The following is a 27262-nucleotide window of genomic DNA, read 5'->3' as shown; positions in this document are numbered from 1 at the left end:
TGCCACGACCCCGAAGCGCGTCGACCGCACCAAACAACTGCTGAACGATTTCAACGGGGTCGTGGCCCGACTAGACCGCGTTGATAACTCGCTGGCGAAGCTATCGGAGCAGCTGCAACAACAGCAGCCATGCCGATGCTCTCACTCCCCTGTCCCATCGCAGGTCGATAATCCCTGGGGAGCGCCCGAGCCCGCAGCCATATACACCACATACACCCCGAGGAGCTGCTCCACCTCGTGCCGATCCCCCCACCTGATGGATGTCGACAGTTCCGAAGAAGGCGATCCGGAGATTCCCCACGGCGATCTCGTCGACTTCGACCAGGGCGGCCAACGCTTGCTGGACTACCCGGCCGCACTGTCACTGTTTCGAAACCTGCAGCGCCAAATCACCCAGCGCCTGACCAAGGATGTGCCGCACGGGTCGGACTTGTGGCAGGTGGTCGCCCAACAACCTGGGTTCAAAGAGAGTTTGGAATTTCAGCTGGAGCAGTTTCCCTTTGGCGGTCAATGTCACGAACCTGTCATCATGACCGATCACCGACCCATCAGTACACCTCCACGCTACCTATTGGAGCTATCTTTAGACGGCTTCCTACGCTATATCAATATCCACACGCCCATCTTCAATGATTCCTCTCTAGAGAAAGCGATCGATACACACTACCAGTCTCTGTCAGCGGGAAACAGCGATGCGTGGGCCCTTACCTTCACCAATATCATTATTCTGACCGTCGCCCTGGATGCCCGTGTCGCTCGTGCAACCGCCTCCCATCTGGTTAGCATGAACGATGATATGCTCCCTTCTTTCCTGAAGAATTGCGACCGAGCGTTGGCGGATTTGAACCGGTTTACTGGGCCATGTGCCATCAATGTTCAGGTGCTCTTGACTCTGGTAAGGGCGGTCATTAAAATCCCCAGAAGATCAACCTTGGGTATGAAAAGACTACCAGGTGGCTAACCGTTGATACCAGGCTCTCGTGGCTAGGGAATTTTATAGTAGCGTGGTCTTTGAAAAGGTCTGCCAGACAGTGTGCCAAGTGGCGCGCTCCACGGGTCTCCATAGGGCTCACGGGGCACGAAGCGTGAGATGGGAAAAGATGCCGGAGCGAGAACGACTCTTCTGGGTGGTCTATACCATGGACAAGCAGCGGGCGTTCCTGACAGGGCAGCCCTGTGATCTATACTTGTTTGACTCTGATATCCAATTGAGGAGCTGCGGGGAGCGTGCACCATTCCCGCTGCGGCTGAACGCCGCCTACGTGCATATGATGACGATCTGGGAACAGATTTTCATCAATCTCTATTCTTCCCGAGCGGTCCTCGCCGACGCGGCCGACCGAAGTCGGCAGGTGCAGCAGCTGTGGGGTTCATTGAATGAATGGAACATCAAATACCATGCTCTCCTAAGCTCGCCCATCGTCGAGAAGATGGCAGACTTGGCGCCCATGCAGCTCGAGTTGAAATACTGTCTCATGGTGAGCCAGGTCCTCGTACATCGCTGTGACCGCATCGCACGCTCCCAGCAAAGGTATCGGGATCCCGCCCGCAATGCTCTCAAACTCATCAGTCAGGTTGCCGGGGACCACCATAATGTTACGCTCGCGCGATGTGCTGTCTTAACCAGGTTTGTTGTTGTATTCCGTTGAGGCCTCCATCAAGTCGCTGACCCCTTACTAAGGATGTATCGAAACTATCCCCTTGTCGCCGTCCATGACCTCTTCTCTTTCTGTCTTCTAGACGGCGAGCCGGACAACACGGAGGATGCAAAACTCATCCATGAGACTCGCCGCCATCTCGAGCTCCTCCACTATGCGGACTTTCCTCGAGCGTACTTTGCCCGGCTTGAGGCCGGGTTGAAATGGTGCACCGACATGCTGGATACCATCAAAGATTGCTTGTCCCGCTCGGCGGCCACCGGCGACTGGGGGCCGATGGATGGCTCTTCCACCGGCCTCTCCGACCGCACGCCCCCCTCAGAATCTGAACTCTCGTCGATACCCCCGGACGCGTGGGCCTCGCTGAACCTTCCGATGGGCCGCGACGAGATGCTTTGTGGTCTTAGCCCTTCAGTACCCTCAGAGGGATTGCTGGACCCGGGGTTCCCCGCTTTTGGATTGACTACGTCGTCTACAGGTGATGGTACCGTCCCGGCGTTCACTCACGGTGGTGATAATCCGGCAGTGACGATGCAACCACCGATGTGGGTACCGGCTGAAGTACCCTGTAGCTCGTCTGAACCACTTTTTGACCCCGAATTTACCCGAAGTATAATGTCATGATAACAGTTTTTATTTGGTCACTATTCTTTAGTCACGGCCCGGGCGGCGTTCTTTTTCCCACTTTCATCACTGTTTCACACCCATTTTGAATGTACTGTATATGAGTTTATGATACCTAGGATCCTTTAGAGCGATGTTGATAACCTACTGCAGATTAAGTACAGATGTGTGGCAAAAGGGTTGGTCACCGCGGCTCTAACATCAAAATATATATACCCGCTTCAATGATTATACAAGCCGTTTCGAATTGTTTAATATTAATTAGTGAGTAAGAAAACCGATAGTTATCATATAACTATGACATAATACTCGTCGGATCAGAAAAACATATTCTATCATATTCATTCGAAGTGCTCAATACATACTCGATGACAATAAAGTTCCCGTCTCGACATAGTAGGGTTGGCCTAGCTAAATGCCCCTGACGGACACTTCGAGGCAGTGATATTAATTCATGGTGAACATCTATAAGTAGAACAGTCTTAGCACATTTTAGTAAGATGTACGGAGTGTAGGAAAACAGCTTCAGCAACAGCACATGCTACTATTCGTTCACTTTTAGGCTGATTCTGCCGGTATTATAAACGCCCTTAGCCCATGGAGATAAAGGCGGTAGGTCAGTCGGTGAATGTACTTGGCCAAATATTTTAATTGGCAATGCGGTCTTGTTCATTATTAAATTATACTCATCACTAGTACTTTCTTAGGGTCATATCAACATTTTGCAAACCAGACAATGCGAGTCTAAACTGAGAAGGACAAAAAAAAGAAAAATAAAGAAAAACCCGCCCGAAACCGGGACAGAGGCCAAAAAAGGACGACAGATAGGAGTGTTCGAAATAGCTGGTCACCAACCCAGCAAACGAGTCTTTGTCCTCACGTGTGCTTGCTATTCTTGGACCACGACCGAATCCGAGCACCGTAGCGATAGAAGAGCACGGGGATCGGGATCATCGCAATGCTAATGAACCCGAGGGTGCTCGACGCCCAGGCAACGCCAAGATTGTGATACATGAAAGGCCCAAAGAGTGGGAATCCGGCACCGAAGAAGCTGCGCACAAACGTGTTGGCACCGATCGCACTGTTGGCGATGGTCGGGTACACGTCGACCAGGTAGTTCAGACACTGCACGAAGACCATGTACATGCCTGTGCCGACGGGGGCACTCCCGATGACCATGCCCGCCCAGTGGATGTTGGGATTGGACGTCCAGGCGAAGATGAAGAGTCCGACAGGGAGCAGGCATCCTCCGGCGATCATGAGGGGCAGTCGCTGCTCGGGGACTACTGCCTTGTTCCCGTCGTAGTTGCGCCGCGTTTGTATGACCACAATGGCACAACCGATCAGAATTCCGACCATCATGCCGATATACGGGAGGGCGCTGATTCCCAGGGACCAGCCACGAACTTCCCGGAAGGCGATAGGGTACGAAACGAACACGAGGTATAAGATGCCATAGATGAAAGCCTAGTACCCTTGTCAGTACAGGAGTGTGTCAACGTTCTATAGCGGGTTTCCTTACCTGGTAGATGGTGACCAAGAGAAGAATCGGTTCGGTAACCAAAAGCCCTGTGCACCGTCAGTATATTTCGAAAGAGTCGCACGAGGAGGAAAGTACTAACCAAATGGTCTCAGCAAAAAGATGACGAATATGTCTTTGATTCCCTTTTGCTTCCCGTCAAACACCGTGTGGGCGTCCGGGTTGCCCGCCTTGCGTAGGGCTGCGGCCTTGTTGCGCAAAATGGACCCGGCAAAGGTCTCAGGCAGTCCAAAAACCACCAGAACTGTACATGACCCGCCCATGATACAACTGAGCCACTGTGTGAACCGCCACCCCAGATAGCTTTCGACGATAAAGTTTCCCATCAATGGGGCTAACACCGGACTACCAAAGATTGTGCCAATACAACATGCCATTGCAACACCTCGCTGCGCGGGGTTCCACATATCCACCAACGAACCTCCGACAAGCGACAAAGGAGCCGCACCAAAGACTCCTGTCAGGAATCGCCCGATGAGGACCGTTTGCAGATTTTTTGCCACGGCCACGGGTATACAGAAGATGGTGAAAAGAGCCATGCCGATGACCATGGGCCATTTGCGGCCGAATCGCTCGGACAAGGGACCCCATACAGGCGGACCAACAGTGTAACCCTATCCAGTCAGCGTTCAACTCAGACGGGGAAAAAGCATGATGGATGCTACCTACCAGCAGGAACAAACTGATTCCAAGTGTCACCACCGTACTGCCGACATTAAACCGTTGCGCGATTTGGCCACTTCCGCTGCTGAAGATACTACTGGCGATACATGTGCAGAGATTTCCATAGACCCAGATGGCTGTAACGAACGCCCGGTATCCGAAGGACCAGTTTTGGGGGTTTGCTGGATCATCTGGTCCATTCCAGGTGACTAGGTTTGGGTCTGTCTTGGGTTCAGCGTTTGAAGGAGCTTTCTGGCTTTCGATGTCGGTAGGCTCTGATGATAGCCGACTACCCGGATGAGGAGAGGGTGGAGAGTCTGGAGAGACCACAGGCAATTCAGCTGCAGCCATGGGGGACGAATATGTAGAGGACGCAAATTAGAATCGGTAGGGATGAGAGGTTTTCGACTCGGATCAAATATCGTTGAAGAGCCGGCGTATCAAGAACAAATCTAAAAGAAACAAAAGTAAAAACCACCAAATTAATAAAAACAGGTGAGCGGAAGGACTCAATCCAGAATTAAGCCTTCCTTGTCATGAGAATAGTGTTTCTGGTCCTCCTCCAGCCTTTGTCTTGGCAACGGATGGACAAGTACTATATACTCCCATCAGCTCTGGCGATCGTCCCGTACACCGCGTACGTACGCGGTGCTCGGCCGCCGTCGCCCGAGCCATTAATCATCGGGCTTGTTGTTCCTTCGTCAGCATTGGGAGTATTCCATCTCCACTTGGCCCGTGTCAGTTGGGCATGGTAATCATACCATTACTAAATTCTTAAATGAGTCGTTAATTGGCTCCCCTTTGAGGGTTCAACTGAATGATTGCAACGTTTCATTTGCAACTTTCCGACAGACCGCGAGGGCTTTGGTCAAGCACGTGACGCCAGCTGATCGTCGGCACCCTCATCCGTCCTTAGTCATCGTCTTCAGGTGCTTGCTTCATGTCTACAATCTATGTGGTCTGAATTCAGTACTAGTATTGTATAGCTGGGGCTAGTTGAATTAGCACCCGTGGAGATGCTTGGAATTCATTTACATGACTTTCATATTTCAAGTAAATTGGTAGTTCTCTAGACGGATCATAGTATAGTCCTAACCCTGACTCATGTGGCTATACAAAGTGTGACGGGCAACTGCTATGGAATTGGTATTTTCAACTGTTCTCAATCTTTCCATCCTATAGAGGCAACACGAGAGTCCAGAGGACGGGCCGCGATAGCAGAGATAATCAAACTGGGTTGAGATGTCAAGCTTGGGGTTGAGCAGCCCGCAAGGATGCTCAGAATGCCAGGCAACGTGCTCTAGCTTGGTGGTCTATACCTGAGAAAGGATGGTGTGGAGGTATTCAATATATTGCTCGTCGTCCTGTGGGAGATTATAGATTACCAATCGTATATTACCAATCCAGGAAGACCACTAAAGGCTGGACTAATTTCAACAGAACGGATCTCTACTTGACTGAAGTGGCCAGTCGACCTCCGCCCCTGCATCGGGCCCAAATTAGGCTGAAGAGAAATATATTGCCTGAAATTCGAAAACTAGATTATTCTATTGCTAATTCGTTGACATGCCAATCATTACTACTTCCTGTGGATATCACACTGCTACAGCTCACCGCTGATCAGTGCCAACAATTCTGACACATCAGCTGAATTCTCCAAAGACAAAACCGAGTTCTCGATTCTCTGCAGTCTCTCCGAGTCAATTACGGAGCTCGCCAGCTTGCGCCACTTCTCACGGATCTCCTCGTCCGTGATGGGTGGATCGAAACCCTTCGGCATGGCGACCACATCCTCCACGGACTCCCCGTCGTTAAACTCGACCACAATGCGGGCCCCGCAGAGATGTCCCGGCTTGTCGAACTCCGAGCTATGAACACAAGTCGTCTTGTCAATGAGACTCCACACTGCATCATTATCCAAAGCATGAGGCTCAAACTGATCGAGCAGCACCTGTCCGTACACCAGCTGCGCGGCACCGATGTATGCCGCGTTCATCTGGCCGCCAGTCGCAGTCAACGGCCGCTCCTCCGGGGCCCAGCCATCGTGCGCAAACACCGGCTCAGAAAGGGAAACTGTAATGCGACGGATGTTCTGTAGCTGGTCCACGGCAAATCGGTCAGGGTAGTTCCGCTGGAGCTTCTCCAGGGCTTCGATCTGCCCGTGACAGCCGCCGACACAGGCGTGCAATTTCACGCGGATATTCGTCGTCTGCCACTCCGTTCCTAGTGCAGTCGTTACCTCGGCGGGCTTGTACTGTGGGTTCCGGCCATTTCCTTGTGTGAACATGGTGAGAAATCCGCCATAGCTGCGGTCGAAGACCTTCTTGATTCCCACGTAACCGTCGCGAGCTAAGAGCGCGCCGAAGAGCCCGTTGCGAGCGGCAAACGCGTGCTGCACGCGCTTCACCATTCCTTCATACTGCGCTGCCATCAGCCCGCCAGCCTGTGTACAGGCGATCCCGACCGCTGACTCGGTGTCATCCGGACTGAGGCCCAGTAGCTTCGAGGATGCAGCTGCCGCTGCCGGGGAGCCGAAGACCGGGCCTGAATGCCATCCCCGCGAAAGCAGATCTGCGCCGTACATAGCGGATCCGACTCGAGGTCCCGTTTCGAATCCCACGATGAGGGCAACGAGGAAATCGAGTCCCGAGACGACGCTCTTCCTGTGTCCCTTGGACTGGACTTCCGCTGCGGCGAATAATGCAGGCAAGAGGACGCTAGCGGAGTGGAGTGGAGCGGCACTGTGGTAGTCATCTAACTCTACGGCTTGGATGAATGAGCCGTTGAGAATGGCCGCCGCTTGCGGGCCGTACCGCTATGTACTACGATTAGCCATTGAATTTATTGTGTGGGGATGGGATGAAAACATACCCTGTTGTAGCCTATCACACTACAATATCCTTCTGGTTCATAGTCGTCGATCGCCTGGGCGGCTTGCTCGGACCACGGGACGTGAGATCCGACTAAGCCACAGGCGATTCCATCGAGCAGTAGATGCTTGGCTCGTTGGAGGACGTCTGCAGGGATGTCTGCAGGCTTCAGGTCTGTCACCCAGTTGCAGAGTTCTGCGGTGACGTTGCCTTCTGGCGTGGAGTCTGTGACGGTCATTGTGTATTGATCGCTGTGCTGAATACAGGGAATATGGACTTTCACTCTCTCATTGGGCAGTAGAGGTCTTACATAAATAGAGGTATGCGGCCGTTGGACCCCGAGATAGTTCCCAGAAACTCCTCAACGCGGGTCCTCGGGGGCGTACGCCTCCCCTTCGCGGACCGGCGTCCGAGTCGCGGGAAACATGGCGTTTCTCCCAGCCGAGCAGGGCGAGATGGCATGTCGACTGGGGGCGTCATCCGCCGAAGGTCAAGCAGTGATGATAGTTTAAAAAGTAATGTTCACCAGACAGACAGAAGACATTGTAACAGATTCACTCATTCTATGGAACAGATTCAAAGATGCTCTCCTATACTAGCCACTGTCTGCAGACCTTGCTCGGGGTCGCGTCCCTGCCCTACCGGCAATACTTGGGGTACTCCAGTCCTCAAGCACCCCTTCAAGCAGCGCAGAGCGGACCCCCAGTCACCACGCTCGTCTCGTCGTGCGCGGGGTTCAGCTACCCGGAGGTTGCTTGCATTGATCGATACGGATCGCTCCTCGAGGGCGGGTTCGAGCGCAAAGTGCGTAACGTGCTTGGCGACGCCGACACCTACATCTCCACCAATGCGCCGCAGGAACCAACCTTCTCCGACCTGCTCAATGCCGATTTCCTGGTGTGGAACCAATCCGCAGCGAAGGCCATACTCGGTCCCAACCCCAGTGTCGAGTTCATGTTCAGCATCGAGGACTGCTCCCACGAGGCTCCCGTGTACGTCCCCACTACTAACGAACTGTACTTCTCCCGCTTACAGCAAGGATTCCTGCCTCAAATGGTGATTAACCTGAACAATGACCCACCTACTTTGGAAGAGAAACTTGCCCAGCCACCCATCTACGCAGCCACAGGAGCTCGATTCCGCGACGGGCTGCTCTATCTCGCCACGATAGGCGGAAACGAGTCACTCGCGGGGTACACCTTCCGGCCAGGTCTGTATACGTTGAACCCGACTACCGGGGAAACCCAAGCTCTTCTGAACAACTACTACGGGTATTACTTCAATGCAGTGGACGACCTTGACATCGATCATGAGGGTCAGATCTGGTTCACCGACAATGGTAACCCCTTCCTCCCCTCCCCTACTCCCCTCTTCCCTTGGCAATCTACATAGATAGATAACCTGTTGTTTCTACAAACAAGACTACGGCCGCCCATGCCAAGTGAACACCTACGCGCCGCAAATCAACCCAGCAACCTACCGCTTCAACCCGAAAACCGGGCTCGTCACCATGGTGGATGACTCCCTCCTCGAGCCCAACGGCCTCACCTTCTCGCCGGACAACAAAACCGTCTATCTCACCGACACGGGCGCCGGATCTGCCATCATCGATCCGAACATCTACCCGGCTCCGCACATCGCCTACAACTCCACGCGCAAGGGCCGCACCATCTACGCGTACGACGTGGCCCCATCGCGCAAGGCGCTGCTGAACAAACGACCCGTCTACCTCTCCATGGAGTATGCACCGGATGGAATCAAGACATCGCGGGAGGGATATCTTGTGTCGGCGACCGGGAAGGGCGTCGTGGTTTTGACGGACGAGGGCGAGCCCCTGGTGCGCGTGCAGACTAATTTCACGGTGATTAATGTTGCATTTGCTGGGGCGGATCGGGACGAGCTCTGGGCCATTGGGAAGGGAGGTGTGGCCAGGATTCGATGGGGGCTGAAGGGATCTTACGCTTAAAATTTTGGCTGACGACTTTGGGCTGAGTTCTGTTCGTTTAATATTGGTTTTTCTTTTTTTTTTGACGACTTTTTCATGTTGGGGGTTCCTTTTGCGTTCCAAGTGAGATTTTAGGTTGTTTTCTTCTTTTCAATCAGCGAAAGAGATCGATAGAATCAAAGAGATTTTCATTATCCCTGAACAACAGGCTTTTTTTTGTTTTTCCGTTGGCTTATTCTTGTAGATGGTGGACGAGTCCTGTGCATTTAGGGTTGGTGTGATCCCTAACCCCGCGCCAGAGGACCGCGTACACGGACTAGTTCTCGACGATATATCAGATCGTTTCACCTAGATTGAGCACTGCACTCCGCTGGGGCGGAGTCAGCCCCGCCGGAGATGGTATGATGCTTGTACATACGGCTCAATTAGATACGCCGCGCGGAGGCCAGCTCTCGGAGAAGATATGCTGCTTTGCATACGGTGGAATCCCGAACGTTCGGGTAGAGAGTTAGGCCGTCGGAGATGATTTGGTGCTTGGCATTAGTACTCCTGACCTAACGAAGCCCCGTCGCTAAAATTATCGTCACTCAGCTAAGTTTCCACTCATCGCCCCCGATCATACAATCCCTTATCTTCTGGCCTTGCGGAGTGCAATGACGTATGCAATCAGGGGCTGGTTTGGTAGTATGCAGTAAAATGGTCGTTTCGCAGACTTCACCAAATCCGTTTCTTGGGCTCTCTCGCCTTTGTTCTCCGTGTCCACATAGTCCCACTGGTCAACTAGGCCCCTCGTAGTTGGATTTGTGCATATCCAGAAGCTCAACTCGCTCTGACCGCTTCGTTGACCGCCTCTAGTAGATCGGGGTTTTCTGTAGCTTAGTAAAAGCCGGCAATGAATTCTTTAGTTATTTTCTTCATCACTTCTGTATACCAAGGGATATAGGTTTAATTTCTTGTATATGGGTTCTTCATAGACTACTTCATTGACTCTGGTAATAATATCAGGAAAAGTGTGAAATTTAATACCGATTGATGAAGTCTTTACCCTACATCTGCAACCTATATAGAGGAATATATATTTGTGGTGGCACACGACAAACTAGGGCAAGCATTCTGAGGACTTCCCCCCTGAGTACTATCGACCAAGGACTAGAACGTGCAATCCATAACTGCATACTGCTTGCTCTATCAAGCAGGTAGAAATTAGGACATCAAAGTGGCAAAACCACGCTTGAGCTCGCTCAGTAGACTGTAGGATGATGACGTTATATTGCCAACAGTACTATCTTATCTACGATCGATCGATAGCCACTAAAGCGGTCAGTCAGGCGGTAAGGATACTGGTATCATGTGGAGTGACGTAATGCTGCAAGTGCACCAACTAGTTAGCTATTTCTGAGTCTAGACTCTACGGGTGGGACATTGCGACCCATCTACTACGTAGTATATTCAATGCCTTGAGATGGAGTAATACATAGGTTCAGATTTGATAAAAAATCATAGAATTCACAATAAATATTCTTCCTCACGGTACTCCGTACAAGCATATCTAAGAAACCATTTTCTCTTCATAATCCCATTCTCAAAAGACCAAGAAAAAGACGTAAATCAGTGCTTCACCTCACCCAAGGACTCGCCCAAAGCTTGGCCGTTGACAACGACCGGCTTGGCATCCAGGGCAATGTACAAGGCGCGCGCAAACTGGGTCTTGCTGGGGTTGCGCCAGCAATGGTTGGAACCTCTCTGCACCGCAATATCACCCCTCTTCATCAAACGCTTCTCGCCGCCCTCCACCTCCAGCTCGAGCTCGCCCTCGATGACCACGCCGAAGTCAATGGTCACAGTGCGATGCCACATGGGCTCACAGCCCGGGTGGTAGTCGACGTAGCGCACGACGGCGCCGCCGGGGATCATGAAGGGAGGGTGGTTGACGAGGTGCTCCTTGTACTGGTTCAAGTCGGCATCGTGGCTGAGGGGGGCGGGAAAGCTGCCGAGCGTGTAGGCGAGGAAGAAATCGACGCCAATGTTGGTGCGTTCCCATTCGATTGGCTCGGGGACTTTGGTCTCGAAGGTGGGGGTTCCGTCTTCCTTGTGGGTCGTGATGAAGCGGTGGACTTGGGGGAAGTCTTTCTCAGGAAGGGAGCCCATCGTGAAGTGTGGTATTGTGTGGATGGAGGGGGTTTGTTTCTTGAGTAGTTGAGTTGTTCTTTGGGTAATTGATCTGTTTGCTTGAGTGATTGATTGTGGTGAGTTGAGCTGGATGGCAATTCTCCATGATTGGGGATGTTATTTATGTGTCCCATGGTTTGGGACGGTGTCGGTCCTCGGAGGACGATGGTTCGGAAGCTTGTTGTTCTGCTCGGCGTCGATTGAACCGTAGGCGGAGGTCGGCGCCCGAGCCCCGCATGCCTTATGCAAGCATGGGGATTTGAAACAATCGTGGGTGAGTAATCGGGCACCTTTGCTCATGTAATTCGTCTTAGCTGAGAAACCGTTTTTCTTTCTTTCTTGGTCTTTCCTTTGTCACTTCATTAGGTTTTAGTCATGATGTTACTGTTTTCTGAAGTCAATATTGGTAGGCGTTCTCGATTGCTGAGGCGTTCTTAGGGTTAGGGTTTTCCGCCCGCCCACGTACGTGGCACGTCTACTGCTCTACATAAGCACTATATTTGTCCTTCTCTCTAAAACAAAAAGTCTCTTGACATTTCGTTCGAAGGATCCGTCCTGATCGCCGTGGTAGAATGGCCCCCGATCGATGGACCTTGATCTCTACCAACCAAATTTAGTCCTCGACCAACAAAAACACAAGGACGACCCAGTCGATTCGTCACAATACTACTCTAGTGCTTATGCTTGGAAAAAAGTCAAATAAGGAAGCCGGTGACGGTATGATTGAATCTCTATGAAAAAAAAAATATCTTCACAAAAAGGGTAGTATCCACCTCGATGGGGAATGGATCACGAATAGTCTGACAAAGGTCTAAAAATATCTATGAAGGGAAAAGAAGGGGAGGTAAAGAAGCGAAAAGTAAAGAAAACAACAGAAAAAGAAAAAAATTTACATAGGAAAGAAAAAGGAGGGAAAGAAGAGAAACGCAATCACAAATCCAACTCTTACTGCAGAGCAGGACCGGTCAAGTTCAGCTTGGCTCGTGCCACAGCGCCATGCCCAACAATCCACAGCTCATCCAAGTTCTTGCCCCCAAAGACCGTGTTCACAGCCGTGAAATTCGTCTGGATGCTCACCAATGGTGTGCCAGTGGTATCAAGGATATCAACGCCATGACCCGCGCCGGTAATCACGTATCCGTTGCTAGCCACCTTCAGACCGTCAGGAACGAAGTCCTTCGCCGTGTAGATCGGTCGGCGGTTCTTGAGGTACGAGCCGTCCTCGCTCACATCGAATGCGTAGACGGTGCGTCGGTTGGTGGAGTTGTACTGGAGCGATGGCACCTCGTTCAATGGCACTTTCGGGTCAATCATGGTGACACCGGCGTCAGTGTCCGTGAGGTAGAGTGTTTTGTAGTCAGGCGAGAAAGCAACACCATTGGGACAATGCAGTGTGTCATCGACGACCTTCACTTCCCCGGTCTCGGGGTCGTACCGATAGACTGATGCCTGGACCTGAGGAGCGACGGTTGAGGTACCGAAGTTGCGGGCAAGGACTGCAATTGAATCAGTATTGGACACCAATGAGATCCCTAGACCAGGAACTTACAAGGATCACTGAACCAGATGCGACCGTGCTGGTCGATATCCATGTCGTTGGCCTGGAGCGAAGGTTAGTCCGTGAAATTCACTCGTCGTGCATCGGGGACTGCCGGTGGGCATGCATACCTGGTTGAAGTACCATCCAAAATAGTTGTTGACCTCAATGGTCGATTTGCGGGTTTTGGGGTCCACCGAGTAGATTCCTGGGTGATAAGGACCCCCCTCCAGAGTGGAATTGCCACCTCCAACAGAGAAATAGATCTTTCCATTCCTGTAGCGGGCCCCGGATGGAGCATACATAGGTGGGTCGGTCAGAATTGTTGAGAGGGTAGGGGAATCGCCATCCAGACTGATGACCTTCTGGTGGAGCTCCCCGGTACCTAATTCAGAGAACCACACCTCGTTGGTGTCGGGGACGTACACGGGCGCCTCGTGTCCGCCAGTCGAGACGGTAAACATAATATCATACACCGGGTCGGATCCTAGGATCTCGCTACCACGCTGCTGGTCCCAGACGAGGAATGTGGCTTTGCCAACCTGCTGGAACGAGTCGTCATTGGGCACCTCGGTCGACGTGTAAGTGTCCACGCTACTCATGTCCGTGCTGGCCTTGCGGTAGAAGTCCAGGGGCATTTTCGATGCATATCGGTACATGCAGGCGACACGTGGGAAGCTGTAGCCAGTGCAGGCTTGAACCAGGGGGGTGGAATTGTTCCCGGCAGATGCTAGCGGGGCTATGCATAGCGCCAGGGAGACCAATCGCAGAGATAGATGCATGATCAAAACACGTGGGTGCTGCGCGGACTGTTCTGAAGGATATACACTGAAGGAGCGGATGTTGATGCTACCCAAATGAGCCGAGAAACTACCCACTACTTATACTTCGTTTTCTGTCTCCTGAATGACCGACTCAGGTCCAGCTGAGCAACAACACTGCCTTCCAATCTCCTGTTGGGGGCCGAATCCTTCATCATCTTACGTTTGAGATGAGATCCGTCGAGGCTCGAGCACTAAGTTAGACTTGCGCCAATGCATCAACCACATGGCGCACCCCGGCCAGTCCACGTTGTGCCAGGGGCTAGACAGGGGTGGCCTGAAATGCAGAAATCCTGCAGGATTCTGCAGGATTCTGTGACACAACTCAAATGAGGCTGACGATTCGCGATGCATGGCGTCGGAGGAAGTAGGTTGTTCGGAGAAACTATGTCGTTCGGAGCACGAAGGCCGCTCGTATCCGCGTGTCGCTCGCCGAGACCCCCGTCCATGACACTCCGCCATGACGCTCCGCTCTACGCAGGTCCACCAAGCTCGTGGGACGTACGCACTGTAACAGAGTCCGCGTATGGCACTCCTCCTCCATGTAGCCCTCGTCGCGCAAAGAGACATGCTGACATGCAGACATGCAGACATACTCCGACAGCTGCTTCATGGGACCGCCGTCGGATGAGATGGGACAATATGGCATGATTCTACGTTGAAATGAAGACATAAATAGGCTTCTCATTGCCATCGGTTTGTTCTTATCATCATCACGACAACCATCAGAGCAAAGCAACCAGACAAGCAACCGACTCAAACTCAATCTTCATTACCAATCTTCAACTTTCACAAGATGCACTCCACCAAGGTCACCTACCCCGAGCCTATGCAGCTCACGGGCATCCTCGATGAATACGAGTCCTTCCAGGTTACACCCTGCATTGGTACTGAGTTCCCCAAGGCCAGCTTGGCTGAATGGCTCTCCTCCCCCAATGCCGATGCTCTGTTGCGCGACCTGGCCATTACCAGTAAGGATCATCTTAGCTCGCAACAAAAATGTTGGAGACACACACACACTAACCAGTCATGGTAGTTGCGCAACGAGGCGTTGTCTTCTTCCGTGCACAGACTGGTCTGGACGGAGAACTCCAGAAGGAACTCACCCATCGCTTGGGTGTGCAGTCCGGCAAGCCAGCAGGCCACCGTCTGTCCAAGCACCCTCTCCACCTCATCCGCAAGGATGACCCTGAGATGGGTATCCTCGACCCAGGCCGCCAGCAGAAGCTGCACGGTGTCGAGAACACACAGAAGCGCCAACGCGCCGTCCTGGAGTACCACTCCGATGGCTCCTATGAAGTCTGCCCCCCTGACTTTACCATGCTTCGCATGACCGAAATCCCCCCCACCGGTACGCTAACCACTACCAATCTCCTGCACTCCATTGACTGACCAATCAAGGTGGCGACACCCTCTGGGCCTCTGGATATGAGCTTTACGACCGTCTCTCAACCCCCTACCAGAAGTTCTTCGAGTCTCTTACCGCCCAGCACGAGGTTCCCTCCCTGCGCAAGCTGGCCGAAACCGAGCCCGGCATCTACGATGGCCCTCGTGGCGCACCCGCCAACACCGACATGCAATTCAAGCAGTCCCACGTACGTAACCTGCCGTCCAATTGAACCCCCTGGGATTCCATCTAACCTTGTACAGCCCATGGTCCGCACTCACCCGGTAACGGGCTGGAAGACCCTCTTCGCCGGTGGCCTTCACTGCCGCCGCGTCAACGATGTCACCGACTTCGAGAGCGAGCAGCTGCTGAGCAAGATCATCTCCCTGGTCGGCGACAACCACGACCTGCAAGTCCGCTTCCGCTGGAACAACCCCGGCGATGTTGGTGAGTTAAACCCTCCCCCCCGAACCATGCTAAACACCCTGTCTGACGTCGATAGCCATCTGGGACAACCGTTGTGTCCTGCACTGTCCTACCCAGGACCACTACGGCCTCGGAGGCCGCATGGGATTCCGCACCATGGGTATTGCCGAGCAGCCTTACTTCGACCCTAACAGCGTTTCCCGCCAGGAGGCTTTGGCTGCCGCTGCTAAGTGATTACGGAACGCGCATGTCTGATCTCTCTTTGTTCCGCACTTGTTGAGCTTGCCTCGTGGTGATTTAGTATGAACTTGTCTGTTTTTGTTAGTCGATTGGCCTGATGAATGTTGCGATATGTTGATTTTATAGACTTTGCATAGAATGAGAACAAGTGCTTTTATGTTTTGAAATTTTTCATACACCTTTCTTTCGTATAGATCGTGCTGCGCCTCGTGCACGTAGATTCTAGGAAGTCGGTGCAATCGTCGTTCATCCAGTTCAGACTCTTACTTTGGGCTTTTGTTACTAAGTAGTAACATACAGATCGGACTGAAAGAGAAAGCAGGGATATCCGGTGTAAGCACGGTAGGGGATGTATACATCATGAACCCATAATGTTATTAAAATATCATAGTCAGACTCTACTTTGAGGACGTTTGGCCACTCTACGTGTGTATGCAACGACTGAGAGAAAGTAGCAAACAACTGAAATGAAAATTCAATTTATATAAGATCACAAACCAACATGTTTCGTGCAAAGGCTTAACGAGTGCGAAACATAAAGGGGGGGATGCTTGGTGGTGCCGCGTGGCATAGAAGTAGCATGGTTTGCCAGTGTGGAATAAGGATGTGTGCGTGGACATATCCCAAGAGACGAAATCGATCCCAATGAAAACATTGAGGAGGTAGATAAAATCCTGTAGACAACTAAACTGATACCATCTACTTAAAAAGGGGTGGATTAATTTAATAAAACGAACAGTGGCGGTTCGAGTAGCTTGTGCTCGTAGGTAGATGGCGCTCCTCTAGGGCATTTAGTAGTAACTATATATATCATTCGTGGATGATGGAGGAGGGGGGTTATATATTTCCAATGTCTAGTGGATACAGGAAAAATATAAGGAATAAACAGAAGCAGTCATAGCGTCGTCTATAGAAGAACTGGATTTGCAAATATCATTCTAAACAGAAAGGAACCGACAACACAAGCAGATTCTAACCCCAACTTCAACCCTTCACCAACAATTCGCTCCCCCCCCTCATCGTCTATCGTGAACATAACCTCAACCAGACAGCCATCTAAATCTCCTCAAGAATGCCACTCCGTTTTCGCAGAACTGCCCCATACCGCCACAGGAGGACCGGAACCAGCCCGCCCATCACCAAAGCCCACAGCGCCAGCAGAGAACTACCCCATCCATACCCAAGCGTCCTATAGATCAAGGGAGCCAGAATAGGCAAGACAAAGCCCAACAGCGAGCGCAGGATCGTCAGCGCGCCCATTGCCGAGGCGGCATATACCGCGTAGCAGTCCAGTACATAGGCCTGGATACACTGGTAACTCATGATCAGGCCAAGGGCGTAGATGCCGATGCCGATGTTGGGGATGATCCAGTGGCTGTGGGTCTGGGCGGACCAGCCGTAGATCAGTAGGCCGGCGGGGACGAGCAGGGCGGCGGGAAGCATCAGGATTGTGCGCAGCTCTGGGGTTCCTTTGCGGGGTCTTTGGAGGTGTAGTGGATGTAGATCTGCGAGGGTTAGATATCTGGATGGATTGGAAAGGGGGACAGGATACGGTACCCGATCGTTGAGGGAGCCTGTGATTTGACTGCCGAGGATGAATCCACCGGCGATGGAGATGTAGTTCAGTGCGGCGCGGGATGGGGTTTGGTTGTAGATGTCTGTCCAGACGGACTCGAACGTCGTGATGGATAGGTGGTTGAGGCCAAAGAGATAGCCCATGAAGAGGGATAGGACTTGGATGATGGGCTGCGTTCCGAGGAAAGTAAAGGGCCGTCGGAGATCCTGTCGGAAAACATCTGCTAGGCTCTTATGGTGCTGTTGCGCAGAGCCCTGCCGCTGACCGTTGCGGACCGCAGCAGCCTGTTTACGCTGGATGAGGACTGGCCGGAAGGTCTCGCGAAGGATGCAAAGACCGAACACCCATGTGACGAAAATGTACAGGGAGCACCACGCGAAGATTGCCCGCCATGACGTGTGGGACACGATGTATGCACCGGTGATGGGTGCGATGGCAGGACCCAGCAGGGGCCCCAGGGTATAAAGGGAGATGGAAAGCCCTCGCTCTTCTGGAGCCCATAGGTCGCCGATGATCCCTGCCCCGATCTATTCGATTGATTAGCGATCCCCATGGATGACTGGATACTACGTACCGACAGTGGAGCGCTACCAACGGCTCCTGTGATAAACCGGAGAATGAGCAACTGGTAATCAGTCCGGGCGAACGCGCACAGGGCGTTGAAGACCAGAAACAGGCCATGGCCGGTATTCAACAACGAGATGCGTCCGTAGACTTCGGACAAGGGACCGACCACCAGGGGCGCGAAACTCCAGCCGAGAACATACACCGAAACGAAGGCTTGCAGCATTCCTGGGTCGGTAACATTCAAGTCGGCGGCTATCTGGGGCATGGCAGGCACAATGATTGCCGCGATGACTGGACTGATCAGTCCGTAGATTGAGATCACGGCAATGCATAGCCAGCGGTATGAAACCGTCCAGTTGCGAGGCTCTTCCCACTCTTCCAAGTCTTTCAGGGGAGGAGCAGAGTCCTTGGAGGCATTAGTTTTACACACGACTCGACGCTGAGTGACAAACTCACATCGGATTGGGACAGCAGTCGCGTTCTTTCGTTTACTTCTGTAGCCATGATGCGCCGTGATTTGGGCACAGATTGTACAACGGTCTGTTGGCTTGTGGGAGAGGATCTTGGCTCAATATCTACACTCAAACTGCCATTCGCGGGGAATGAGGAAGATGGTCAAGATTTGTATAAAACGGCGGCGTAATGTACTGTGGCTAGAAACTACGATAGTGCTCTCTATATACCATGATGGCAGAATCCGGAGTAGAAAGACCGATGAGAAATGGTGTTGCTGCGTGTCGGACGCGATCCCCGAGAGCAGGTCAGCGCTAGACCCGAGTACGAGGAGACGAGGCACGGTAGAGATGCAGGTGGACCCTTCGGAGGACATTGGGAGAGTTTCTACTCTAGCGCTCAATTATTATCGACCATCCACAATGCTCCGAACAATCCAGAAATTCCCGAACACAGCGTATGGTTCGGGTGGAGGCACATCAAGCAAGAACTGGTTCACTTCAACTATCTATCGTACTGCAAGAACGCCGTCGCCGAATAAGGGGAAAGGAAATGTGTCAAGGAAAATTGCAAAAAAAAAAAAAACTAAAATTCGGAATATACAAGGACCACAGTAAAACTCGCGTGTCAAACTTGTTGGGCAACTGGCCGGAGGGACTGCAGCAGATAAAAATCACTCATCCATGGACTTGTTCAAGTCACCGGTATAGATCTGACCAGGCCGCCAGATTCGGGGGGGATTGCCTATGCCCGTGTCAGTAAAGAGGTTTCGGAAAAAAAAGATCCAGGGAGAGTCTGGCATACCCATGGCCTCCCTCCAGTGGGCCATAAACCCTTGTGTACGGGAGAGAATCGACAGAGGCAGGATGAATTCGGGCGGGAAACCACTAGAACACAGGATTAATACGACTGGGATCTGAACACCACGGGGGAAAAAAAGGAACATACAGAGCCTTGTAGACAAACGCAGCGAACAGATCCGCGTTGGGGCGGAGATTCCTCGAGGTGAAGTACTCATCCTCGGAGGCAACACGGTCGACTTCGAAGGCAACCTTCAGCAACGGGTCCTTCTCCACTTCCTCAGACAGCTCATTGAGGATCTCGCGGATGAAGACGAAGCGGGGATCCGTCACACGATACACTCGGTGGCCGTAGCCATACAGACGTTCCTTGCCGGCCTTGACTCGTGCGATCTTAGCCGGTACATTGGCGAGGGAGCCGATGCTCTCGATGTTCTTGTAAGCCACTTCAATGGCCCCGCCATGTAGAGGGCCGTACAGTGCCGAGATGGCAGAGACCATGCAGGAGATGACATCCGGTAGGGCGGATGCGGTTTGAAGAAGGGCCGCGGTGGAGCAGGTCATTTCATGATCGGCAATCAGGACCCAGAGTCGCTCAATGGCATTCACGTATCGTGGATTGGGCAGACCAGTGGTCGCCTCCACATGGCCGGTCATGAGCAGGAAGTTCTCGATGTACGAGAGCCCCGAGCGCGGTGGGGTGAAGTCACGCCCGATGTGATGGCAGTATGCCGCCGCGGTCAACATAGACATGCTGGACATGACGCGAATAATCTGCTGGTCGGCCAGCTCGGGGTTATTCAAATAGATCGTCTTTCCCACATGAGCGGGAATCGCCTCCATATCACTGGACTGAAGGGCGGATAGACCAGCGATGACCATTCCCATGAGGGAACCATCTCGTCTGTGGCAGGTCAGCAAGGAGCACACGGGGGAGGGACCATCTTGGACAAGCCATACGGAAAGGATTTGATCACATTGAAGACAAAGTCTTGAGGGACCGGAACCTGGTCGAGGCGTTGTTGAAGGGTTTCGGCCTCACCGGCGGAGGGCCAGTGGCCCCAGATCAACAGATGCGCGGTATCGATAAACGTCTTGCGCCCGACAATGTCGTTGATGGAGTACCCGCGGTACTGGATGGTGCCCTTGAGTCCATCAATATAGGTGATCTTGCTGTGACTAACGGCGGTGTTGGAGTAGCCTGGGTCGTAAACCCGCAGCCCATTCTCCGTCTGGTTGGCCGGATAAGCTTCGTCTTCTGGTGCGGTGACCTTCTTCAGGTCGCTGGCCTTGATGGCATTGTTTTGAATGGGAATCGAGTAATACGCTCCGGTGCGGCCATCAATAATGTGAAGCGATTCCCGGTTGGGCGGGGCCTGTTCGACGACGGTCATGATGGACGATGAGTTTAGTGGCAATGCAAGGCGATGAGGATGTAATTGGGAGTCGATTTGTCGAGATCTGGCGGTCTCAACCTGCCATATTTATGTCATCAGAGTAGAAACGTGTATAGCCATGAATCGGATCAATATTGGGCCCGACTTCTACCACATTGTACGGCGGATCTATCGTGAATCCGGGTTAGAATGGGCCTCGTATGTGGATCTCGGCGGACGGCGGCCGATGAGCGATCCAACGACCTCCGGGGGGGTTTCAGGGCCCGCTGTACAAGAGTCCGCCGTGCCATCCTTATCTCAGGTTCGAGGCGGCTCCAAGGCCCAGGGACCACGGATTGGCCATGATCCTTCCTGGTCCGTGTACCGGGGATCTGGATTCTACCATACGCCGGCTCGCTGTCGCTATCTTGCCCCCACGGGAACGCTGTACATGTGGCAATAAAAGGCCGATGGGACCGAACGATGCTGCCAAAAACGCGAAGATAACGTTATCCTTAGTGTCGCCTTTATATTGTGAAGAAGCCTATTTAGATGTTCATGCCCCCATACCGTTAATATAATCAATTCCGTCTTGCGATAGCCACGACGACCACCAGAACGACGCTCACGATAACCAAGACAACAGCCACGCCAGCACGAGACTCGATTCATTCTACAACAGCAATGGTTCAACGCAAGGAGCCACCGTCAGAGCAGCTTAGAGCCTACACATTACTCATTGAACTCTTGTCGTACGTTCCCTCTCCCTGGAAACGTGTGTGACATGCTAACATATCATAGCTACCAATTTGCCTTTCCTGTTCGATGGTGAGACTCTCTCCTCACCAACAGAACACTTAACAGCTGACTAGGGTGACCAGGATTGAGACACAAAATGACCTAATCCAGCGGAATAATACTATCCAGCGCTTCATTGAAGTCGGACCTTCCAATGTCTTGGCGAACATGGCGAAGAAGACTGCCAAGGGCCAGTACGGCGAACAGGACCTGGTGCGCTGCATAGACCGTCAGTACCTATCGCACGCCGACGATGCCCAGCACATCTACTACCACTATGATGACGAGCCACCGGTGGAGAGCACTAGTGATGAACCGGCCCAACCGGCTGCTTCTTCCACCCCGGCTGCGCCGGCACCAGTGGCTGTGCCTGCTGTAGCAGTCCAAGCAGCCCCCCAGCCCGCTGCCCAGGAAGCCGCCGCCGTACCCGATGTCGACTTGAGCCCAATCGACGTTGTTATTTCCATAGTGGCTCAGAAGATCCGGAAAGCCTTTGATGAGGTACCTGCGGCCAAGTCTATCCGCGATCTATCTGCCGGTACGTTCCGTGTCGATACCTGTCCATCGTGTGTTCACTCTAACTCGGCTAGGCAAATCCACATTACAGAATGAGCTCATCGGACAGCTGGACGCAGAGTTTCGCGGTCTGCCGGAGGGAAGCGAAGATCTCGCGCTGGAAGCGTTGGCAGCCCACTTCACAAATTTCTCTGGACAACCGGGAAAGGTGATGGGCGGACATGTGGATCGTCTTGTGGCTGCCCGTATGCCTGCAGGCTTCAATCAGGCCAAAATACGGGAATATCTCTCCTCACACTGGGGGCTAGGACCCAATCGGCAGACCACCGTCCTATGCTTTGCCGTGACAATGGAACCAGCTGCCCGTCTGGCAGATGCCGGCCAGGCAACCCAGTTCTTAGACTCAGTGGTGAGCCGATACAGCGGAAGGGCCGGTGTAGCTTTACAGAAGCGGGCAGAGGGCGCAGCTTCACAGACCTCCGCTGTGGCCCAGGTCGACATGGCTAGCGTCGAAGCCCTCAAGAAAGACCAAAATGAGTACTTACACAAGCAGTTCCAGCTTCTGGCGAAGCATCTGGACTTGGATGGCGTGGCTCAACCTGGTCAGGTACAGGCACAAGGAGAGGAAACTGACAAGCTGGCTGAATGGGACGCAGAGTTTGATGAAGAGTTCCTCACGGGCATGCGGACAATCTTCGACCCGCGGAAGGCTCGTCGGTATGATTCATGGTGGAATACGGCCCGAGAGGACCTCATGGCTCTGTTGCACGACGTCCGTCCTGTTACCGAGGACAAGGCCTCGCAGCGATACCAAAGCCTTGTGAACCGGTGGTCATCGGAATTGGAGCAGATGCTGGACCATACTGCCCAGGATGACACCGCCAAGGAGAAGGCTCAGAAGCTGATTAAAGATGTTCGTGCTTCGGGTGTAGCCGACGGGCCCGTGTTTCGTTATGGCCAGCCGGCTATGGCTCCTGAGACAAAGGTTGATGCCAATGGACGCATCCAGTACTCTGAGGTGCCTCGCCGCCAGGCCAACGGTGGAAGCAATGCTGCCACCTTGAACTACGCGCAGGTGGTTGCAGCTCCACACCGCAACGTGCCGTATGCGCACCTCCGCAGCCGAGCCGGGGTGGATTGGACGTATGACGCCCAGCTCACTGACACGTTTCTGAATCTCCTATCCGCCGGAGCGTCTACCGGACTTTCGTTTGCTGGCAGAAGAGTGCTGGTGACCGGTGCTGGAGTTGGTTCGATCGGAGCAGACATCGTGGCCGGGTTGCTGGCCGGTGGAGCGCGCGTCATCGTCACCACCAGTCGACAACCTTCAGATGTCGCTGCATCTTTCCGCCAGCTCTATGCGAAGGTTGGTGCACCCGGGTCAGAGTTGATTGTCCTGCCCTTCAACCAAGCGAGCAAGCGCGATTGCGAGGATTTAATTACCCATATCTACGACGAGCAGTCTGGATATGGGTGGGATCTCGACTTTATCATCCCCTTTGCGGCCATCTCCGAAATCGGGCGGCAAATTGACAAGATCGACTCCAAGTCAGAATTGGCCCATCGGGCCATGCTGGTGAATCTGCTCCGCTTGTTGGGATGCATTAAACAGCAAAAGGAGAAACGGGGGTTTGATTGTCGCCCAACAGGTGTCGTGCTGCCCTTGTCTCCTAACCATGGTAACTTCGGTGGAGACGGATTGTATTCCGAGTCGAAACTGGGACTGGAGACCCTCTTCAATCGCTTCCATTCCGAGGGCTGGTCTGACTTCCTCTGCGTCATCGGTGCTGTAATCGGCTGGACCCGCGGCACAGGCTTGATGAGTGCGAACAATATCGTCGCCCAGGGTATGGAGGATTCCTTGGACATCCTGACGTTTTCGGCTCCTGAGATGGCGTTCAATATTCTCTCTCTGCTCTCAGGAGATATACTGGAAGTAGCGGACGACAAGCCAATCTATGCAGACCTCAGCGGAGGCCTTCAAGGGGTCAGTGACCTCAAGGAGAAGATTTCGGGAATTCGCAAAAAGATTGTCTCGCAAAGTCGGATCCGCCAGGCGCTGGTCGCCGAGAACCTGCATGAGCAGAAGGTTCTCCTAGGGACGAAGCCTGCTGATGATAGTGTTCAGCCTCCGCTGAAACGCCGCTCTAACATCGAGCCCGCGTTTCCGTCTCTGTCAAACTACAACTCTGTGACCGCTGGACTGCAATCCTTGCAGGGGATGGTCGATCTGTCTCGCACCGTGGTGGTGGTAGGCTACTCGGAGCTGGGCCCCTGGGGGTCTGCGCGTACCCGCTGGGAGATGGAGCATGGCGGTCGCCTGTCTCTGGAAGGCTACACCGAGCTGGCATGGATGATGGGCCTCATTAAGCACTTCGACGGTGACCTTAAAGGCAAGCAGTACGCCGGCTGGGTTGATTCGAAGACCAAAGAACCGGTGGATGAGGCGGATATCGAGGAGAAATATGGTCAGCACATCCTAGGCCACGCTGGCATTCGGGTTATAGAACCTGAGTTGTCGGAGGGATATGATCCTGCCCAAAAAGAGATCATGCACGAAGTGGTTATTGATGAGGACCTTCCTCCCTTCGAAGCTCCCCAGGGTGTCGCCCAAGCATTCAAGCTGCGCCACGGCGATAAGGTCGCCTTGACACCACTTGAAGGTTCCGAGTCTGTCAAGGTCGTGGTTAAGCGTGGAGCTGTCTTCATGGTCCCCAAGGCAATGGCATTCAATCGGTTTGTCGCTGGTCAGCTCCCATCCGGGTGGGATCCAACTCGCTACGGTATTCCAGAGGACATTGTCTCCCAGGTGGACCCTATGACTGTCTATGTTCTATGCTGTGTATCCGAGGCCATGTATAGTGCTGGGCTGGAGGATCCCTTTGAACTGTACCGCCACATCCACGTATCCGAGTTGGCCAACTGCGTCGGCACTGGGGCTGGAGGTTTGCTGGCTATGCGTGGAGTGTACCGAGACAGATATCTCGATCGGCCTGTGCAGAGCGACATTTTGCAGGAATCCTTCCTCAACGCGATGAATGCCTGGACGAACATGCTTTTGATGGGAGCTGCAGGCCCGATCAAGTCACCCTCAGGTACATGTGCGACCTCGGTGGAATCCATGGATATAGCCTGCGAAGCAATTCAGACGCTCAAGGCCAAGGTCGCCATTGTTGGTGGTTCCGATGACTTCCAGGAGGAGATGTCCTATGAGTTCGGTAATATGAAGGCCACGGCAAACGCAGAGGACGAGCTGGAGAAGGGATACCTCCCTTCAGAAATGTCTCGGCCTACCGCATCTTCTCGCAGTGGATTCGTTGAGTCTGCTGGGTGCGGCATCCAACTGGTTATGAGCGCCGAGCTAGCTCTGCAGATGGGTCTTCCAATTTATGGAATTGTCGCCTACTCTCAGATGGCAGGCGACAAGGTCGGCCGGTCTGTACCTGCGCCAGGTCAGGGTGTACTCACAGCTGCCAGGGAAAGCATTGACGCGGTACAGTCGCCGTTATTGGATCTGCAATACCGTAAAGCGCGGTTGGACGAAGCTGTTTCTGAGATCAAGAGCTGGCGACACAAGGAGTCCCAGAAGCTCATCGCGTCCGCAACTTCTGAGGAGTTCAAAGATCTCGACGCGCACCTACAGCATATCAACAACATCGCCGCCACTCGTATCCGGGACGCCCAGTGGACATGGAATAATAACATCCGTCATATTGATCCCACCATTGCTCCCATGCGGGCCGCCCTAGCAACATGGGGATTGAGCGTCGACGACATTCAAGTGGCGTCATTCCACGGCACCTCGACGAAGGCGAACGACAAGAATGAAAGCAGCGTAATCAACCAGCAAATGACCCACCTCTCACGCACGGTTGGCAACCCACTCCTCGTCATATGTCAGAAGTCTCTGACAGGCCACCCCAAAGGTGCCGCAGGCGCATGGATGTTCAATGGTTGTCTCCAGGCTCTCCAAACCGGCATCGTACCCGGCAACAGGAATGCAGATAATGTCGACGTTGTGCTGCAACAGTTTAAACACCTGGTTTATCCATCGCAGACTATCCACACGTCAGGAATCAAGGCATTCATGTTGACATCGTTCGGCTTTGGACAAAAAGGAGGCCTGGTTGTCGGTGTTGCCCCTCGCTATCTCTTCTCCAGCATTACGGCCAACCGGTTCGAAGATTATCGGGAACGGGTGCTCCAGCGCCAGCAAAAGATTATCCCCGTGTTCCAAAAGCGCATGGCCGAGGGTCGTCTCTTCCAGATCAAGGATCAGTCGGCTTGGACAAGCGATCAAGAAAGAGACGTCTTCCTTGACCCCCTGGCCCGTGTCTCCCAGAAGGCTACCGGCGAATACAGCTTCCCAACGACAGTTGCCTCCGGTACCTCGCCCCAGCCCGCAAGGACCGTTTCCGATGATAAGCAGCTTTTCGCCAGGTCTTCTGATCAATGGCTACGGGACAGTATAAGCAAGGAGCAGGGCAATGTGTCCGTTGGTGTAGATATCGAGTCCATCTCGAGCGTCAATATCGAAGATGAAATATTCTTGGAACGCAATTTCACACCGGGGGAGATCAAGTACTGCCAAGGTAGCCCAGATAAGCAAGCGAGTCTTTCGGGGCGCTGGGCAGCCAAGGAAGCGATCTTTAAGAGCCTGCAGATACCATCCGAAGGCGCAGGCGCTCCGATGCGAGATATCGAAATTGTCAGCAATGGTGCGCAGCCTCCAACCGTCCTGGTAAGTACACTTAAGTCGTTGCCGCTTTTCATGTCCCCGTAACTGACCCTTATCCAGCTTCACAATCGGGCCAAATTGGCTGCCGATGCTCAGAAAGTCGAAGAGGTCCAAGTTAGTATCACGCACTCCCCAGAGAGTGCCATGGCTATTGCTTTAGCCCGACGTCGGTTATAGAAGCAGTCTTATTGTATTTCATGTTCCCAGAATGTTTATATGGAGTTTATTGTTTATATATAGAATGTGATACATAAATAGACTTGTGCTTTACTCTAATGTGTCAATCGACGTAAAATTAGCGCTGATTCTACACGGTTAAACACTGCGCAATAGTCTTGCTTTACGTGCAAAAACACTGTATATATAGGTACACCAAGTCTACTACACCGTCGAACACCTAGTATAATAGAAGTGTCGCGGATCTCCTGTGTCCTGTATGGGCGTCTGACGCATCTATTATCTATGCTGATGTATTACTCGGACTCCATGTCCCTCAAACACTGTGACCACAGAGAACCCTAAGTAGCATGTCGCACGGTTTCACAAACTCGCGTACAT

General features: G+C 52.9%; 10 protein-coding genes across 10 annotated transcripts; 4 read left to right on the top strand and 6 right to left on the bottom strand.

The window, feature by feature from the left end:
- Positions 1 to 256: 256 nt before the first annotated feature.
- Positions 257 to 2282, top strand: ABOM_009066 (fungal specific transcription factor domain-containing protein; the record flags this gene model as incomplete). Its single annotated transcript, XM_022536194.1, has 3 exons — positions 257 to 895; positions 975 to 1627; positions 1682 to 2282. 3 exons carry the CDS (start codon positions 257 to 259, stop codon positions 2280 to 2282), a joined length of 1893 nt encoding a protein of 630 aa, XP_022385934.1.
- An 876-nt stretch (positions 2283 to 3158) lies between these two features.
- ABOM_009065 (MFS transporter) lies at positions 3159 to 4836 on the bottom strand (the record flags this gene model as incomplete). The annotated part of the gene is made up of 4 exons (XM_022536193.1): positions 3159 to 3749; positions 3805 to 3851; positions 3905 to 4436; positions 4492 to 4836. 4 exons carry the CDS (start codon positions 4834 to 4836, stop codon positions 3159 to 3161), a joined length of 1515 nt encoding a protein of 504 aa, XP_022385937.1.
- Positions 4837 to 6088: 1252 nt separating this feature from the next.
- Positions 6089 to 7593, bottom strand: ABOM_009064 (MmgE/PrpD family protein; the record flags this gene model as incomplete). The annotated part of the gene is made up of 2 exons (XM_022536192.1): positions 6089 to 7300; positions 7357 to 7593. 2 exons carry the CDS (start codon positions 7591 to 7593, stop codon positions 6089 to 6091), a joined length of 1449 nt encoding a protein of 482 aa, XP_022385936.1.
- Positions 7594 to 7937: 344 nt separating this feature from the next.
- ABOM_009063 (SMP-30/gluconolactonase/LRE family protein) lies at positions 7938 to 9321 on the top strand (the record flags this gene model as incomplete). The annotated part of the gene is made up of 2 exons (XM_022536191.1): positions 7938 to 8694; positions 8777 to 9321. The coding sequence occupies 2 exons, from the start codon at positions 7938 to 7940 to the stop codon at positions 9319 to 9321; spliced, it is 1302 nt and encodes a 433-aa protein (XP_022385931.1).
- A 1587-nt stretch (positions 9322 to 10908) lies between these two features.
- Positions 10909 to 11448, bottom strand: ABOM_009062 (cupin domain-containing protein; the record flags this gene model as incomplete). Its single annotated transcript, XM_022536190.1, has 1 exon — positions 10909 to 11448. One exon carries the CDS (start codon positions 11446 to 11448, stop codon positions 10909 to 10911), a length of 540 nt encoding a protein of 179 aa, XP_022385930.1.
- A 966-nt stretch (positions 11449 to 12414) lies between these two features.
- Positions 12415 to 13788, bottom strand: ABOM_009061 (SMP-30/gluconolactonase/LRE family protein; the record flags this gene model as incomplete). The annotated part of the gene is made up of 3 exons (XM_022536189.1): positions 12415 to 12965; positions 13019 to 13070; positions 13138 to 13788. 3 exons carry the CDS (start codon positions 13786 to 13788, stop codon positions 12415 to 12417), a joined length of 1254 nt encoding a protein of 417 aa, XP_022385933.1.
- Positions 13789 to 14623: 835 nt separating this feature from the next.
- On the top strand, positions 14624 to 15874 carry ABOM_009060 (TauD/TfdA dioxygenase family protein; the record flags this gene model as incomplete). Its single annotated transcript, XM_022536188.1, has 5 exons — positions 14624 to 14798; positions 14864 to 15178; positions 15229 to 15422; positions 15478 to 15661; positions 15717 to 15874. The coding sequence occupies 5 exons, from the start codon at positions 14624 to 14626 to the stop codon at positions 15872 to 15874; spliced, it is 1026 nt and encodes a 341-aa protein (XP_022385932.1).
- A 1062-nt stretch (positions 15875 to 16936) lies between these two features.
- ABOM_009059 (MFS transporter) lies at positions 16937 to 18527 on the bottom strand (the record flags this gene model as incomplete). The annotated part of the gene is made up of 3 exons (XM_022536187.1): positions 16937 to 17983; positions 18031 to 18429; positions 18480 to 18527. The coding sequence occupies 3 exons, from the start codon at positions 18525 to 18527 to the stop codon at positions 16937 to 16939; spliced, it is 1494 nt and encodes a 497-aa protein (XP_022385950.1).
- Positions 18528 to 19149: 622 nt separating this feature from the next.
- On the bottom strand, positions 19150 to 20670 carry ABOM_009058 (citrate synthase; the record flags this gene model as incomplete). The annotated part of the gene is made up of 4 exons (XM_022536186.1): positions 19150 to 19220; positions 19281 to 19363; positions 19425 to 20180; positions 20237 to 20670. 4 exons carry the CDS (start codon positions 20668 to 20670, stop codon positions 19150 to 19152), a joined length of 1344 nt encoding a protein of 447 aa, XP_022385951.1.
- Positions 20671 to 21336: 666 nt separating this feature from the next.
- Positions 21337 to 26881, top strand: ABOM_009057 (fatty acid synthase alpha subunit FasA; the record flags this gene model as incomplete). The annotated part of the gene is made up of 5 exons (XM_022536185.1): positions 21337 to 21404; positions 21454 to 21480; positions 21534 to 21988; positions 22041 to 26707; positions 26765 to 26881. 5 exons carry the CDS (start codon positions 21337 to 21339, stop codon positions 26879 to 26881), a joined length of 5334 nt encoding a protein of 1777 aa, XP_022385964.1.
- Between the last annotated feature and the right edge of the window lie 381 nt (positions 26882 to 27262).

This window comes from Aspergillus bombycis, assembly GCF_001792695.1.
Source record: "Aspergillus bombycis strain NRRL26010 chromosome Unknown contig00093, whole genome shotgun sequence".
Classification (NCBI taxonomy): domain Eukaryota; kingdom Fungi; phylum Ascomycota; class Eurotiomycetes; order Eurotiales; family Aspergillaceae; genus Aspergillus; species Aspergillus bombycis.
This window is presented reverse-complemented; position numbering and strand designations above follow the sequence as displayed.